General features: G+C 51.1%; 1 protein-coding gene across 2 annotated transcripts in view; it reads right to left on the bottom strand.

Moving 5' to 3' along the window:
• Positions 1-2969: 2969 nt before the first annotated feature.
• MYO1F (myosin IF) overlaps positions 2970-17675 on the bottom strand; it is a 35534-nt gene continuing 20828 nt past the window's right edge. Inside the window, exons 15-28 of one of the 2 annotated variants that reach the window (XM_077121570.1) lie at positions 17170-17255; positions 14705-14786; positions 13521-13627; positions 13035-13133; positions 11775-11919; positions 7504-7618; positions 7211-7380; positions 6601-6746; positions 6067-6213; positions 5777-5925; positions 5325-5408; positions 4575-4776; positions 4318-4487; positions 2970-3612 (exon numbers count right to left, since the gene is read on the bottom strand). In XM_077121570.1, the coding sequence (XP_076977685.1) occupies positions 3536-3612; positions 4318-4487; positions 4575-4776; positions 5325-5408; positions 5777-5925; positions 6067-6213; positions 6601-6746; positions 7211-7380; positions 7504-7618; positions 11775-11919; positions 13035-13133; positions 13521-13627; positions 14705-14786; positions 17170-17255 (1779 nt within the window). In that variant the 3' untranslated portion in view covers positions 2970-3535. Of the gene's footprint in view, positions 3613-4317; positions 4488-4574; positions 4777-5324; positions 5409-5776; positions 5926-6066; positions 6214-6600; positions 6747-7210; positions 7381-7503; positions 7619-11774; positions 11920-13034; positions 13134-13520; positions 13628-14704; positions 14787-17169; positions 17256-17675 lie in introns of those variants that run through there. The other variant, XM_077121571.1, reaches the window with a different exon arrangement.

A 17675-nucleotide genomic window follows, 5' to 3' on the forward strand; every position in this document is an offset into this window, starting at 1 on the left:
CCTCAGTCTCCTTGTCTGCAAAATGGGCACCTTCATCTCTTGGGTATGCCCTGTCACTGGTAGCCCTCGTAAGGTTAGCTGGCGCAAACGTCCTGGCGGGGGAGGGACAAGCTTATCTTTTACAAGGAACAATGAGGAGACCTGCGCACTGCCGGACCAGAGAGGGATTTGGGGGTCAAAAAGGAAACTAGGCAAAGGGCAGGTCACGTAGGGTCTTGTGTACCGTGGACAGAGTGGAGTGTGGTTTCCATTCCCGTCACTGATAAAGTTTTAGCATGGGAGGTATAGCGTCTCATCATGCACACTGGCTGTCCTGAGGATGGGCTGTTGGGGGTGGGTTAGCAAAGTCGATCTTATATCTCAGATCTCTATAATACATTATTCAACCATTTAAGAAGCGTTTGCTGAGTTCTGGGTTAGCACAGATTTCATGTGCACCGTATCTGTGTCAAACAAGATATACATATGTGCTTTCATATGCAGGGAATATTATTAAAGGGACACACACAAATCCTGAATTATATATGTGAATATGGTTAAAAGGGAGAAATTTCAGGTTGTATATTTGTTACTGGAAATCAAATTAAAGGAAAGCGCAGCACTGGACAACACAAGCAGTGAACCCTGTTGTATATGATAGGTGATAGTTATCAGTAGAATTATAAAAATGTTATTTCATAAATTGTAACAAATATACCACAATAATGCAAGGTATAATAGGGTGGCATATGGGAACTGTATTTTATGCACGTGATCTTTTTTTTCACTTATTAATTTTTTAAAAAATATAACAAACACAAACATTCTTAACATATGATCATTCAGTTCTACATATATAATCAGTAATTCACAATGTCATCACATAGTTGCGTATTCATCATCATGATCATTTCTTAGAACATTTGCATCAATTCAGAAAAAGAAATTAAAAGACAACAGAAAAAAATTCATACATACCATACCTCTTTCCCCTCCCTTTCATTGATCACTAGCATTTCAATCTAAATTTAACATTTGTTCCCCCTATTATTTATTTTTATTCCTTATGTTTTACTCATCTGTTGATAAGGTAGATAAAAAGGAGCATCAGACACAAGGATTTCACAATCACACAGTCACATTGTACGCATGTAATCTTAAAACTTCTCTAATCAAGTGAGAGATATTAACTTTTCACACTTCTGTGCTGTGTGGATTTAAAATTGTTTCTTTTTTTTAGTGACCATTCATTCAGTTAAAGACTTGCTATTCCTGTGTCTGATGCTCCTTTTATCTACGTATGGACAGATGAGTAAAAAATATGGATTAAAAATAAATAATAGGGGGAACAAATGTTAAAACAAATTGAGTAGCTTGAAATACTAGTGACCAATGAAAGGGAGTGGTTAAAATACTAGTGATCAATGAAAAGGAGTGGTAAGGGGTATAGAAAAAAAATAGGGGGAACAAAGGTTAAAATATATTGGGTAGATGGAAATACTAGTAGTCAATGAGCGGGAGGGGTAAGGGGTATGGTATGTATGAGTTTTTTCTTTTTTCTTTTTCTGGAGTGATGCAAATGTTCTGAAAAATGATCATGGTGATGAATATACTACTATGTGATGATATTGTGAGCCATTCATTGTACACCATGTATGGAATGTTTGTATCTTAAGAATGTTCGTGTTTGTATGTTGTTTTAGTTCGTCAATTAAAAAAAGATATTAATTTTGAGGCAGGGAGGAGAGGTATATGGAGGGGAGATGTGCGATCATTTGGGGAAGGGTGGGGTGAGGTTCAGAAAGGACAGGGACCCAAGGAAGGGAGAGGAGGGGCCTGGTTAGAGAAATTGTATCAAGGAGTCACAGGCTGTGGGGCTGGGAAACGGTAGAGGACTGAAGCCCTAGAGCCTGGACAGATGACACAGCCCATTAGAATATGTATCCAACCCAGTCTCTTCTCCCGCCCCAGCATCATGCCTGTCCATCTGCATGGATGCCCCTCCTTCCTGCAGAGGGCAGTGCCAGCCATTGCAGCATGTCCTCCAGCTATACCCCAGAGTGCCTGGAGGAGTGGCAGCCTGCAATGGTGTGAGTTGGGGTGCAGAGAAGGGAAACTGAGGCCTGTCTGCACAGCTAAGTATTGCAGAGAGAGCAGCACAGGTAGTGATTGGGGCAAAGGAGTGAAGAAAAACCAGAGATGGCGAGGACCAGGGATATTCAAGGAATTTGTTAAAATCCTTTTGGGTAACAATTACCCAATAAAAGGACTGTTGAGACCCAGTCTGCAGGCTGGGTGGTTTTTTTTTTCCAGCCATGCTCTGCATCCCAAGGTTAAGTGTGCAAGGGAGAACACGTGGATCCTGCCTGAGGCACTGGTGCAAAGTTTTTGTTACCTCATCCCCCGTCCCCCCCATCACAGTTTAGACCATTCTATATTGTGTTTGCCACTAAGTTCCAGCCGAGACCGACCCTCCTCAGCCTTCCTGGCTCCTCCAGCAGTGCTCCTTTTCGCTCTCCACCCTGTTCCCCCAACCCCTGTCCCTTCTCTGGCCCATTCCTGACCCCATTATGTGAGGGTCTGTGCCTGGCTTTCTTTCCCAGACTGGCTGCTCTTTGAGGGACTGAAAGTAGAGATGGGGTGTCCATATCAGAAAATTAGGAGCCTTTGGTGCAACCCAGTGCAGGACCTCAGATGGTTTCAGCTGTCTCTGCAGGAAGCCCTGGAAGGCTCAAACTCCAGGACTGGTTTGGAGCCAGCTGGGGAGGTCAACTGCCAGGCTGACCCCCCTTCACCCATAAGTGCAGCAGATCAGCACCCACGTCCTAGAGATGGGAGCAGGGAGAGGGGCCGGGGGGAGCCCAGAATGGACATTTTGGGGGCCATGGGGAACCTGCCTTCTCCGCAGGATCTAGCCAGGTCCCAGATGTGTTTGGGGGCTGCAGATTCAGGGCTGAGAGAACCCGCCAGACCATTTTTCCACAAGAAGGCTAGAATACAGCTTCTGGAGGGGAAAGTGGGGGGACAAACTTGAACTTTGGGGTGGCGGTCAACATGAGTTTGTAGTCTGGCTCTGTGGCCACGGTCCAGACCTCTTCGAGCCTGCGTTTTCCCATCTGTAAAATGGAACACTCAGCCTTGTGGCAGGCACCAGGTTAAGCTCATTCACACGTTCATCTGGCAAATGTTTATTGCCTCAGTGATGAGAGGAGGAGGAGGAAAGCCAAACTTGAAAGTGCCCCCCCCCACACTCCTTCCAACTGTGCCTGGCACTTTGCTGGTAGGTCAACGACTCATTTTGTACTCAGAAGGCACCCGGAGGTAGGTTCTGCTGTTAGCTCCATTGGACACAAGGAAATGGAGGCCTGGGCAGTGGGTGTGATGTGTGGGGAGCTCAGCCCCCAGGGGGTGGCTGCAGTGGCGACTCCCAGACTCAGGGCTGAGGCTGCAGGGCTAGGACCTTCTGGCTGACACAGCCAGGGCCAACGAGGTTCCCGCCCACAGAGCCTGGCTCCTGGGCAGGCGGGTGGGGAGGGCAGACTCCTGGGCCCCCAGCTCAGATCTTCTCCACATAGTTTCCTGGGAAGAGGCCCTCCTGGCCGTGCAGCCGGCCTTTCCACCAGCCCGAGGGATCTAAAGGAGAGAGGAGGGCACGTGTGAACCAGTCCTCGGCCTGCCCCAGAGAAGGGGCTCATGGGTGCGGGAGACCCGCTCTGTGTCTTATTCATCTGAGATGATGGACGGACAGATGAACAGACAGGAGGAAGGAAGGACGCCTGTTTTTCCTAGCCACTGGCTCGCACTCTGTCATTTTCTAGGCCATTCTCCGGTGTTCTTCCCTTTTTCATCTCCTCCCACAAGCTCCGCCCCACCCTCACCCACCCATTCCCAGGCCCCAGGGTGGATCCAGGAATGTGCGGGACTGCTGGACTCCCAAAAGACTTCCACATCCCTCTGCAGGGGGTGCGGTGGAGTCCCAGAGTACAGCCAAGGGGGCTAAGTGGGAGGTAACCTGGGCCATCCAGGCATGACGTATTTCCTACCCACGAGGGGTCTGTGCATCTGACAGGTGAGAAAACTGAAGCCTGGGCCATGGATGTGTCACGGGAAGGCCAGGCGCCCCCCACCCCCTCGGGGTGGCTTAGGAGGTGACCTCCGTTCCCACGACTTTGTACCCAATGTAGCCACTGGCACGGAAGAGGGGGCTGTGAGCTGGTCCCTTCTGCAGTCCCATTGGCAGGAGATGCAGGAACGGGGGTTGAGGGCGGAGGCGGGGGTGGGCTGCCAGGATGTTGTCATAGTTCTGATCCCCTCCAACCCTGATGCCCCTACACACACCCTCCATGAGGATCTCGATGACCTCGTTCACGTTGAAGCTCAGCTCGTCCACGTCCTGGCCGACGTACTGGTACAGCGCCCGGCACCGCGGGACATGTATCCGGGGCTGGGGTTTTGGCCGGCCCACGCCGGGCACGGGTCGTTGCCCCACGCTGCGCTTCCTCTGCATGCTGCGGGCACAGGGGGCACACATCACAGCTCCGGATACTCCCTGGGGCCCTGCGCGCCTCCCGGGACTGCCCTCCCACCCCACCTACCCGGCCACGCCCTGGTCAGGCACGTTGAGGAATTCTGTGTTGTGCTCCGAGGGGGGGCGTGCCCGGGGCCGTCTGCTGGCCCCCAGTGCCGAGGACGGTGGGCCTCGGGGGGGCCGCTGGGAGCCCCCTCCAGATGGGAAATCCAGGGGCAAGTTGCCCCCTCTGCCACAGGGGGGTACCCAGTTGCGGTCCGGGCCTGTGGCTGCGCAAGGATTAGGGCATTTATTAGGGGGATGCTTAGGAGGATTTGGGGAGGACTCAGCTCCAAGTTCCCAGTCTAAGGAAGGAGACAGACGCACTGTTCAGCCTAATATGGTAAGGAATGGGCCCGAGGAAGGGATCTGGGGGATCAGAAGGGTCTACAAGGGAGACTCAACAGGGGGAAGCTAAGAGGGTTTTTGTAGGTGGATCTTGGAGAATGAATAGAAGCTCAACAAGTGGAGGAGGAACAGGAGAAACAGGCAGAGAGAACAGATCAATCAAAGGCCTGGAGATGGGAACAAATTTGACACAGTAAGATGCAGCTTGCAAGATATATCTAGGGTGGGACAAAAAAAGAGGTTAGCGGTTAGCTGGGGGGCAGATCCTGAAGGGCCTTGAATACCAAACTAGGTTTAGCCTTTATTCTGGGGACGATGGGGAGCTATAGAGAGCTCTGGAGAGAGAAGAGCGTGGTCAACTCTGCTTGTTAGAGCCGGTTGGCTGAAGGTCTCAAGAGGCAGATGACAATTAGTAGGAGCTTCTCCTCACCTCTGGGGGGCCCGGGAGCCACCCGGGTGGGGGCCTGGGCTGACCTTCGAGGTCTTCCCTGGGCCATTCCCTTCCGTGTAGGCTCTGAAAGGGGCAGAAAAGGATGGATTTGAGCGGTGGCACGAACAGGCCAGGTCTTGGCCCCGCCCATAAGTCCAGCTCCCTGTGGCTCCGCCCCTTAGGACTCCGCCGCCGAGGCTCACCGTTCCATCAGTTACTGGCTCCCTCGTTCCGCCCACTAACAGGCCCCGCCCCTAGGTCCGTCCACTCTGGGACGCGCCTCCATCTATTTGTTCATTGGTTGCCTCTCTTGCCACGCCCCCACGCGGTTCTCTCCCATTCGTTAGTCACCACGCAGGCCCCGCCCCTTCCCTCGCGCCGCATTCCACGGCCCCGCCTTTTCCTGCCCCTTGTTCCGTCCCCCGACCCCCGCCTTGTCCGCGCAGACTCACTGGAGTTTTTGGGCAGCCCGTCTCCCACGCTGACCAGCAGGGCCCTGCCTCCCGCCTTGAGCACCGCCACGTCGCCGGAGCCGCGGGAGAAGGTGACACTGCGGGTGCTGCCCCCGCCCCAGCCCTCTTTCTTCACCCGGAACTGTAGTCTGTGGGAGAGCAGGCAGCTTATGAGGGCACGGGCCGGGTGGGCCTGGGGAGGGGGGGGGGGCAGGGCAGGGCAGGGGCGCAGGTCGGCCAGGTCCGCAGGGTGGGGGATGGGGTGGGGGTGGTGGCAGGAACCCCCGTACGTGTCGCTGAAGGTGAGGGGCAGGGGCCGCCGCGCCACCTCCTCGAAGCGTTTGCACAGGAGGCTCACGAGCTCGGTCTTGAAGATGCTCTCCAGGAAGCTGTCCGCGGCCTCCTCTTGGAGGATGAAGAAGTCGTCCTGCCGCGTGCTGGGAAAGGGGCAGGAGGAAAAGCAGCGAGAGGGACACGTGAGGGAGACAGGGAAGGGTGGCAGAGAACTGACGTGCGAGATGCAAGGGAGAGCCAGGTAAGGGACACGTGAGGTGTGACAGGTGGGGCTGAGAAAGGTGGTACCAGAGAAGGGCCAGGTGAACTCTAGTGAGAGGGTTGGGGGCTGGGGTGGGCATGGATTGGGGAGTGGGAGGGAGAAGTTGTTGACAAATAAGGGTCTCAAGGTTGGGCACAGGTGAAGGGGACAGGTATAGCAGCAGGTAAGACTGTCAGCGCAGGAGAAGGGGTCACAGGTATGAGGGCAGCTGAGGATTAGCAAGGAGGCAGGTGAGATGACTGTGGGGCCGGTGGAGGCCTGACCTCACCTGAGGGAGACTCCTCGCAGCGCCTGGATTTCCAGCTTCTTCTTCAGGACCTCCCTCACCTGGCCCTTCTCAGGCCCCTTCTTCACCTTCTCCCGCCCGATGACATACACATATTTGGGCGTCAGGATCAAGTCCCGCCTGATGGGCTGTGGGGATGCAGGGCCAGAGGGTGGTGGTTGGAGCCCCGGGCGAGGGCAGCCTGGCCTCAGGGGAGCACCTGGGGCAGAGAGGTAGTGCGGCAGGACAGGTGAAGGTGGAAACGTCAGGATAGGGGTTCAGACTGGATAGGGTGGGTGGGTCAGGAAGGGCGTCCCTCCAGGTGAAGGTATATAGGAAACAAAGAAGGAGGTTAAGTGAGACTATATTATTAGAAGGAGCGTCTGAACCAGGGAACAGGTACAGATTAGATGAAGGTGTGCCATGTGAAGTAGGATGGTTCAGGTGAGGATGCTGAGGTGAGGTGGTCAGATGTATAGCTGGACAGGATGTCTCAAGGTCATGATACGGAGTACGTGCCAGGTATATGTCTGAGCGATGTGAATCTGTGCAGACAGGTGAGGATGTACCTGCGGCGGGGGGTGGGGGGGATGTCCACATGCTAGTGCCTCACCTTAAAGCGGCGGTCGTACTTGGTGACCGAGTCGGCGAAGTCCACGCGTTCCCTCTTGCCCAGGAACTGCCGCAGTTCCGGCCTCTCTTCCAGCCCCAGGTAGTCCCCGACGAAGTTCCGGTTGATGCTATTCCGCCGCCGCTCCTTCTTGTTGAGCAGGATGTTGGAGGCTGTGTGGGGTGCAGGATTGGGGGGCGGTGGTGGTGGGGGTGGTGGGGGGGAACAGAAGTCGTGGCCCAGCATCCTCTGGCCCCTCCCATCCCCACCCCAACCTCCCACCCGCAGCCACTCACCTTCCTCCCGCATCTCCTCGTACTTCCGCACCGCCACGTGGCGCCTCCAGGCCTTCTGGATGGTGCGGGCAAAGCCGTCGAACTTGCGTTCGCGCATCTCCTCCAGGAGGAAGAGCTGGGCAGGTGGGGAGGAGCGGTGGATCCTGGGGTCTCCCAGGAGGTTCAGAGTCTCACGTTTCTCCTAGGGCCGCCCCATTCACTTGCTTTTGCTCACACACTCCCGCACTGTGGCCTCACTTTTCTCTCTTCCTCCCAGTGAATGGTCCCAGAGGGCCCACCTCATTCAGTGCAGAGCTTCTGAATTTAAATTCTAACTGGGGGTTTGTCTAGCTACGTTCACAGCTCTGTCTCTTGCTAGCTGTGCTGCCTTGACTGCTCTGTGCCTCGGTTTCCCCACCTCTACAATGATAACAGCACCTCCCCTTTAAAAACATTAACCCTAACTCAGTGTTAATGTTTTCAGAAATACCTTTTTTTTTTTTTTTAACATGGGCAGGCATCGGGAATCGAACCCGGGTCCTTAGGCACAGCAGGCGAACATTCTTGCCTGCTGAGCCACTGTGGCCTGCCCCAGAAATGCCTTTTAAGTATTATTATTATTGCTAAGGAAAAACCAAGAGAGCCAATGAAAATAACCCTTAGCCTGAGAAAGAAATTCAGGAAAGGAGCCACATAAAATTCAGAGTAATGACCATATGCCAAGATGATACTTTGTGCTATTAAAGCAGTAATTCAAGAATGAAGTAGTGTTTTTTTCCCCCCAGGTATTTCTTGTTACCTTTAACCTTCTCTGTTTGGGGGCTTGCAGTGTCCACTGTGCCCCTTTCTTAGAGACATTTTACATCCATCTGTTGGAAGACCCAAATGTACTCTGCTAGAATAAGAAACCTCACTGCTCTTTGCCCAAAACCTGCCAACATCCCAGTTCTTAACACTGCTATTAAACTCCTGCATGCCTTCCAACGGGAGGTGTACCTCAGTTTCAGAGATGTTAGAAATGGGAACCAATGTGCATCTTAGACAACCAATAAAAAAAGAGGAAACGTGGAAATCTGATGTATAGGATTGTGATGTGATTGGCAAACACGTGGCCGTGCAGGGACGCTGGCCAGCCAAACTGGGGGTGCAGAGAAGGTGGGACAAGAAAGTGCACCCAACCTCTGTATTTCTTTCTGTCCAGAGAAGAGAATCTCTTTTCAATTTGGGAAATGAATCTTCCTGCCTAAAGGGGTTTAAAATGCATTTTCTTCAGGCTGCAGCGGGCAGGGGCAGGTGCATGCATCCTGGGATCAAGGGCAGCAAAGGATAACAACAGACATGTAAGATGTTAAACCCTGAGGATGCTTTGAGCGCATGTTTACAAGAAACAGAATCCAGCTCAGAATCATTCCAACAACAGTGTGGTGGTGGTTTTTTTTTTGTTTTTTGTTTTTTGAGGAAAGCTCCAATTCCATCAAGATAATTTAATTCCTTGATGAGTTTTTTAACAGTGGCTAAACTGTTTCTATTTTTGTCTATTTCATTTTACTGCAATTATTTTTTTATACCAGGATCTGTTTTTTCTTTTTTTTCTTGTCCTTATAAAATGTCACTACTGTGTCATTATTTCTACCAAGTCCATCTTCCCCAGACTAAAATCTGCAGCCTGAAATTTTTGTCAAGATTTGAATTTACCTTCCATCATTTTACCTAGTGATAATTTTGTCTGTTTCTGCCAGAGTCAATTTTTGACTGTTGTCTTCAGAGTCACATTTTGCAATCTGCAAGTTAACCGGCAGGATGAGCTTCTGTCTCATTCACTCCCTCTCTGCCCTCCAGTCTCTACCCGCCTCCTTTCTCCCTTGTCTGTTACAAATGGAATTGTACCACGTGCAGTTTGTACTCAGGAACAATTCTGATTTCTGATCCTAACAGTAATACCTACTTTGAATGCACTTCCAGGTGACTTTATCAGAGACAAGTGCATCGGTGGGGAAAAGGGCTAGGAGGTGGGTGTATATATAACAAGGTTAGGAGACAACCCCAGCCTCTCAAAACAGAGGACATTTTTGTGGCTATGAAATATCTTAGATTCTGCACCCCACTGGGTGATGTTTTTTTAAGTTACATGGAACATCTCAACCATCTCCTGTTTGTCTTCAACAGCCCCTGTTAGAACCTGTTAGAACAGGTGCCAGGAAAGGCGTGCGTATGCAGGTGTGTTGGGGCATCCGGCTGGGTCTGGCTGTCCACCCCTGTCCCTGGCAAACCTTTCCCCAGTATTCAGCTTGTCCTGACTGCTGGAGCCTAGGAGTCTGGTGGGGCAGCATGCCTCATGAGACAGGAACCTGGGGATGTGCTCTCCCGGGAAGCACATGTCCCTGCTGGCCCTTAAGGAATTCCCTGCTCTAGTTTTTGTTCTTGTTATTTATTTATTCATTTTTCCCCCCTAAAAGTAGAGGCTGCATTTTCAGTAGGGTTTCCAGTCTTTTTATTAAAGACCAAACGCTAATGCTTTGGAGGGACAATTTGCAAGTGGAGTTTGTGGGCTGAGGTGTGTCTTTGGTATATAAGGGTTCGAGTCTGGTCTTGGGGTAAGACGATTCTCACTTCGACATCAGTCTCAGGTCCAGGAGCTCCATGTGTTCATGAAGGAAGGAAAGAAGGAAGAAAAGAGGAAAGAAAATAGTCAAGGAGGAAGGGAAGAGAGGAGGAAGGAAGGAGAAGAAAAGAAAATGCAGAAGGAAGGTAAGGTAAAATGAAGAAGGGAGGAAAGGAAGGAAGGAAAGAAAGAGGGAAAAAAGATGTTCTGGAGAAACCATATATCCTTATCCCTTTCAAGATGTTGTGTCACCCACACACTGACTGCCATGCATTGTTATACCTGACTTTCTGGACACCACAATTGCCCAGCTAATTTAGCTTTTTTTTTGGTTGTACTTGGATATTTTAATCATTAAAATTTATAAAATGAACTGTAACGTCTCAAAGTTTTAAATTTAAAAAACACTTCATTCATAAATATCAAAGAAAAAATGTCAAAAAATTAAGTCCATTGTAGTACTATAATTCAAGCATTTGTGTTTTCAAAACTTGGCAAGACACAATTAAAAAAAATTTTGAATTACTAGTTCTGGAGGGAAAACAAACACCCTTAACTTCCTCTTCAGAACTAATTCGGGGGCTTTTTTTTTTTAACTTCTTAAATTGTATAATATAACATATATACTAAGCAAAGAAAGAAAAAAGCAGTAGTTTTTAAGCACTCTTCAACAAGTAGTTACAGGACAGATCCCAGAGTTTGTCATGGACAACCATACCATGCTCTCAGATTTTTCCTTCTAGCTACTCCAGAATATAGGAGGCTAGAAGGAATATATATATTTTTATCACTACAATTGACTTTTTTTCCTTTTTTGTAAAAAATAACATATATACCAAAAAAATTCAAAGCACAGCACCACAATTAGTTGTAGAACAGATTTCAGAGTTTGTTGTGGGTTACAATTCTACAATTTTCGTTTTTTACTTCTAGCTGCTCGAGACTAAAAGAAATATCAATATAATGATTCAGCAATCACATTCATTTAAACCCTATCTTCTCTGTATAACTCCACCTTTGATCTTTCTCCCATTCTTTAGGGGTATTTGGGCCATGGCCATTCTAAATTTTTCATGTTGGAAGAGGCTGTCGATAATATGGGATAGGGGGATGGAACTAGCTGATGTTCTGGAGAGGCTGGGCCCTCTGGGTTTCGGGACTTATCTGGATCAGGGACCCATCTGGAGGTTATAAGTTTCTGGAAAGTTACCCTAGTGTGTGGAATCTTTGTAGAATTAATTTAGCTTTTTTTGAACACCTGGGTGCCATGCTCTGGGCAGGGTGCTTCCCATTTTGTCTGATTCTCACTCCAGTCCTGCTTGGTGGCTGTTACTCTACCATTTCTCTAACGGGGAAACCGAGGCTCAGAGGTGAGGATGTCTGCCCAAGGTCACATGGTGACTTGAAGAGCAAGGGTCCAGCCCATGCAGGGAGGTTTCTCTCTCTGTCTCTATTACCTCCACCACTTCCTGCCTCTCTCTGTTTCTCTCAGTTGGACCCTCTGTCTCTGTGGTCTCCCCTTACTCTGGGGCCCCCAGTTCCTGCCTCTCTTGGACCTGTTGGATCTCTGACTCTCCATCTCTCTGTCTCATGGCCTTTAGCTCCTGCTCCTGTCTCTATGACCCCCCCTATACACACTACCCCCAACGTTCTCTCTCTCCTTTTCTCTCTCTCACACACACACGCTTACCGACTCAGGGTTCTTGACAAAGACCTTGGTGCCCCCCATCTGGTACTGGTCGGGGTCCATGTTGACCGCCCGAAGAAGATGCTGGACCCCTTGGCGCTCGTCTCCATGCCACCGCGGCCACGTCTCGGGGGTCAGAATGGCGTACCTAGAGGCAGAGGCCCGGGCGCGGGGCAGGGTGCAGGTTGAATTGTGGGCCCCAGGAAGATATTTTCAGTTCAGTGGCTCGTCAAACGGTTACACATAGCATTGCCGTATGACTCGGCCATCCTGCTCCTCTATGCAGACCTCAAAGAATTGAAAGCAGGCACAGGGACAGATGCTTGTTCATGAGTGCTCATCACAGCATTATTCACAATAGCCAGGGGTGAAAACAACCCAACTGTCCATCCACAGATGAATGGGTGAACAAAACGGGGCCCACCCATACAACAGAATAATCCGTAGCCATAAAAAGAAATGAAATTCTGATATGTGCGACAACATAGAGGATGGACCTTGAAAATATGCCAAGCGAAAGAAGCTAGACACAAACGGTCACATATTGTACAATTCCACTTAAATGAAGTATCTAGAAAAAGTCAACTCATAGAAAGAGAAAGATGAGAGGCTGTCAGGGGTTTGAGGGGAGAGGGACCGGGTAGTTACTGCTTTTTGAGTGCAGAGTTTCAGTTTTGGGTGATGAAAATGGTAATGAAATGTGATGGGGGCACGACATTATCAATGTAACGAATGCCAGTGAGCTGTACCTTTAAAAATGGTTAAATTGACAAATTTCATATTTTATCACACACATGCAAAGATATGCTGAAGTCCTAACCTCTGCTGCCTGTGAACGTGACCTTTTTTGGAAAAAGGAGCTCTGCAGATGTAATTAGATCAGATGATACATGGGCCCTAAAAGAAGAGGGTATCTGGACCCAGAGACCCAGAGAGGAGAAGGCCTTCTAGAGTGAGAGGCAGAGGTCGGACCTATGCAGCCAAAGACTGAGGACCACCTGGGATCACCACGAAGCTGAAAGAGATGAGGACGGGTCCCCTAAAGGCTTGAGGGGGGCCACGGCCCTGCTGACTCCTGGGTTTCGGACTTCTGGCCGCCAGGAGCATGAGAGAACAAACTCCCATGGTTCGAAGCCACCCGGCTTGTGGGGGCTCCTTCCAGCCTCCCGGGGAAACGGAGACAGAGGGTTTGGAGCGGACAGGACTGGCCGGCAGTCACGGGGCGCGGCGGCCAGGGGTGGGGGCGGGCAGAGGGCACCTCACCTCTGCAGGAACTTGGAGAACTGCCGGCGGTAGGCAAAGCCCGCCCTGCGCACGCGGATGTTTTCCTTCAGACCCAGGTATTCCACCTGGTGCTTCACCCTGGAGGGGAAGGTGGCCTGAGTCCCCTGATAGGGGTCTGCACAGTTCCGGGGTGGGTGGGGGCACCCGGGAGGCTGGGAAGAGCAAGCTGGAACTGGGGGTGGGGTGGGGGGGAGGCAGTTTGGGGGGTGAGTTCTGAGGTCTGGGGTGGGGGGATCAGCCAGGGAGTCAGTTCTGCGGGGTGTGGGTCACGGGATTTGGGGAGTTGGGGGGCTGTGCTGGTCCCCGGGTCATCGCACAGTTGGCCTGGATTTTGGGGGGATCTTAGTCCCAGGAAGAACTCCAGGGTCTTGGCTGGATCTGGAGGTCAGCCGGGTCCGTTCTGGTGTGGGCCCTGGGGCTCGGGGTGAGGGCCGAGCTGCGTGGGTGGCCAGAGGGTGGGGTCACCTGCTCTCCTCCCAGTCGCGCGGCCTCTTGGTCTCGTTGGGCTTGATGCAGCGGATGTAGTGGGGCGTGCACCTTCTCAGTGTGGCCACCAGGTCATTGGCTTGTTTCTGAGGTGAGACAGAGGGCGGCATGGGCGGGGGGGGGGGGGGACAGAGATGAGACCCAGGAGATGGAGAGCATCCTGGGGGCAGGGGCTGCCACCTGTGTCAGGGGCCCGTGGCCTGTGCACAGCTCCATTGTGTGTGTGCCTGGGTGCCCAGGACACACTCCTGAGGCTTGGGTTTGCATTCCAGCCCTCAGGGAGAACCAGGGGGCTCATTGCTCCAGGCAGGAGGACTCAAGGGGCCAGAACATCCCAAGCATGGATCCCGGCTCTGCTGTGCCATGGGGACAGGTGACTGCCCCCCTCTGAACTTGGCTCTCCTCATCTAAAGGGGACTAAAATAGGACCCACACAGGTCCCGGGGCAGGTTGAGTTATGTACCCCAGAAAAGCAAGTTATACATCTTAATCCATCCTGTAGGTGTGAACCCCTGTAAATAGGATCTTTTGATGATATTATTTTTAGTTAAGATGGGGTCCAACTCAAATGAGGTTGGGCCTTAACCTGGTTCACTAGGACCCTTTATAAGCAGAAGAAATTCAGACATAGTGAGAAAACAACAACAGAAAACAAACAAGGGAAGAAACTGGAAGCCAAGAGTGAACAGAACCCAGAAGAGAAAGGAGAGGGCATCGCCATGTGATGAGAAAGCCCAGGAACCCAAGGAGAATATGCCATTGGCCCCCGGAGGAAGCAAGCTTCCTAGTCCCTGAAACCACAAGCCAATCGCTCCCCTTGGCTGAAGCCAACCCATCGTGTATGTTTGTCTCAGCTGCCGGGAAACGAGGATAGGCCCTGTGTGTGTTGCCCACATGGAGTACATGCTCCGTAAATAGCTATTAAAATATGACAAGTGATGGTTCACTTCTGGATTTAGGGAGCTGGGGGAGCATGTTGAGGAAGCCATTCCAGGTCCCCAACCCAGGGTTGGAGGAAGCCCGGCTGCACAGAGGCCCCAGGGATGGGGGAGAGGCTGTAGGAGGAGAGAAATGTACCCAGGGGCCTGGACAAGGTGAGAGTCAACTTCCTCACGTCCAACTGCCCCACCCCACCCCCCACCCCCCGTCCACCCCAAGCCCACCTTGATCTTGGAGCCAGCGGTGCTGGGGCGGCCCTTCTTGTCAACATCCAGCTTCTCGGGGAAGAGCATCCGGAGGAAGGCCCTTGGGGGTGGGGGCGCAGTCAGCACTGCAGCTGGACCCCAGAGCGCCCTTCCTGGAGGAAGGCTGCCTAGGGCCTGCTGGGGGGGGGGGGGTGACGGGAGGCAGGGGGGCACTGACTCCCACCTTTCGGTACTCTGATGTATCTGCATTTTTGTACTTTTTCCTCCATGAGCCTACATGACTCAAGTAGCGAGTCAAATAGAACGAAGGTAAAGTAAGGACTAAGATGTATCACGTAATGCAGCATCTTGGGCGACTGGAACTAGCCTACACGCGTATCATCGCACGTGTGGGCAAAGAAATCGGTATAAGACTGCTCGCTGCCACAGCACTGTCACCGAGAGCCAAAGGTGGAGGCAACCCAACTGCCCATCAAAGGGGGACAAATGGTTGCACACATTTTGGTACCTTCATGGCTCCTTTCCGATCTTAATGGACCTTCCCTGCCCACCCTAAGTTAGAATGAATGGACTGTTCCAGGGACACGGGGTTTCCATTTGGGGCGATGAAAACATTCTGGAACCAGGCAGAAGTGACAGCTGCCTAACTTGTGGATGTATTTAATAGCACTGAATTGTACACTTTGAAATGGCCATCAAGGTAATGTTTATGCTATGAGTATTTTTCCCCCAATCAAATAAAAAGTTAAAAGCAAAAGGATGAACGCTCTCTCCCCTCTCTAGGCCTTTCTCTGCTTGGTTTTGCTTTATAGCTCTCATCCCGGTGGTTCTCAGACATTGGCGGGCACTGGAATCAACTGGAGAGCTTGTTGAAACACAAATGGCTGGGCTGCACCCCCTGGAGATTCCCACTTACAGATCTGGGATGCGGCCCAGTCACTTCTAACAAGTTCTCTGGGGATGCTGATTACACTGGGCCCAGAGCCCCGTTGAGGACCACATCTCCAGTTCTATGCTTTCAAAGACGGTAGCCGCTGGAGGCACATCTACCAAGCCCCCAAAATGTGGCCAGTCCAAATTGAGATGTGTCATAACTGTTATTCCAAACTGGAACTGGCTTCCAAAGATTTAGTATGGAAAAAAAGAATTAAAAATTCTTCATTAAGAATTTTTTTTTTAAATCTTGACTATGTTGAAATGATCATTTGAGGCAAATTGAGTTAAATAAAACATTCGATTAATTTCACCTATTCCTTTGTACGTTTTGACTGTTCTTGCAAGAAAAATTAAAATTATACATGTGGCGGGAGTGGGGCTTGACAGCAGATGGGCACAAGGGTTCTTTTTGGGGTGATGGAAATGTCCAAAAATTGGATTGTGGTGACGGTTGCACAGCTCTTTAAATTCCCTAAAAATTATCAAATTCTATACTTCTTAAAGCGGGTGCATTTATATCCCCAATAAAACCGTTTTTAAAGTCTTACATATATTAGTTCAGTGGTAGAATTCTCGCCTGCCATGCGGGAGACCCAGGCTCGATTCCCAGCCCATGCACTTCGCCCGCAAAAAAAAAAAAATAATAATAAAAATTAAAAAATCAACAAATGGTGCTGTGATTAGGGGACAGTCACATGGAAAAAAAAATGGAATGTGACCCCCACCTTGTAGCATACAAATAAATAAAATCAAGAATTACATATGTGACTTGAATGGTATTTCTGTTGGACAACGCTGTTCTAGTCCACTGGTTCTCAAATCCGAATGCGCATTGCATGTGGATTCCAGCAAGATTCTGTTAAAATGCCGAGTGTGATTCTGGGGTGAGCCCGAGATTCTGCTTAGGCAGTGCCCATGCTGCTGGTCCTGGAACCCCACTTTGAGACAAACGCTGCCTTCTTACCACCTGGTGTTACATTCTCTCTGTCTTTGGGTTCTAATTTGACTTCCGCCTCCCCACATGACTCTCACTTCAATGCGGGCAGCAGCATCCTCTGATTTGTTCCCTCCCCCACCCTTGGGGGTTAAAAAGGCACCCAGGAAAACAGCAGGGCTTTAATAAAATGTGGAGGTGTAGAAAGCCAAACGATGTGGAATGTCCCTGTGGACAGGGAGGTGGGCCCGTAGGTGTGGATTTAGAGAAAACTGCATGTCGTGCGATGTGGGGAAAGGAAATGGCCCACCCCTTAAGGATGCTTGCATTTGTCGTGGAGCTCTGAAGGGACATAAGAAACTGGGCCCAGGGTTTCCCTCTGGGCAGGGGCCGTGTCAGGCAAGAATGAAGGATCTGTGGGTCGTTCTGGCTTTAAAAAAAAAAAATGCCACTGGCCTTGAGTGACCGTTTGCATCGGAACCAGTCGATGAAACACTGACCCAGCCACATAGACGGCAGCCCTACCCCCAGAGTCCGTGCCGTGATGGGAGCTCTGGAGAAGATGAGGTGGACCGGGTCCCACCCAGAGGCCCCCACACCCGGGACCACTCACTGCTCACTGGCCTGCATCAGCTCTATGAGGTCAGAGAAGAGCACGTCTCGATTCCTTTCGCAGAAGCCGCTGACGTTGTAGGAGACCTGGCGGGACGGGGGCGGGGGGCATCGAGAGGAGTGAGGGCTCGAGGCCTGGGTTGGAGGAAGGGTCTGTGGAGGGCTATGGTTCAGGATGGGGTGTACAGGCCTGGGGTCCCTGGGGAGTCTGATGCCCAAGTTGAGGTCGGAGGACAGGGGCTTCAGCCTGGGCAGGGGATCCCCGGGGGTCTTCTGTTCCATTGGAGACAGAAGGTTAGATTGGGTGGTCATGGCCCGGTCAATTGTGGGGCTGTGGGCTGTGGCAGGGGGGTTGTAACAGTGGTCAGAGGCCTTCAGCAGGGGTCTGCTATGGAGTGTGGGAACCTGCTGTAGTCCTGGCTGCCGGAAATAGGGGCTTCCAGCCTAGGCAGGAGGTCCCCAGGGCATGTTGAGGCCAGTGGGAAAGTCTACAGTCCAGACACTGTG

This window comes from Tamandua tetradactyla, chromosome 11 (genome assembly GCF_023851605.1).
Source record: "Tamandua tetradactyla isolate mTamTet1 chromosome 11, mTamTet1.pri, whole genome shotgun sequence".
Lineage (NCBI taxonomy): Eukaryota > Metazoa > Chordata > Mammalia > Pilosa > Myrmecophagidae > Tamandua > Tamandua tetradactyla.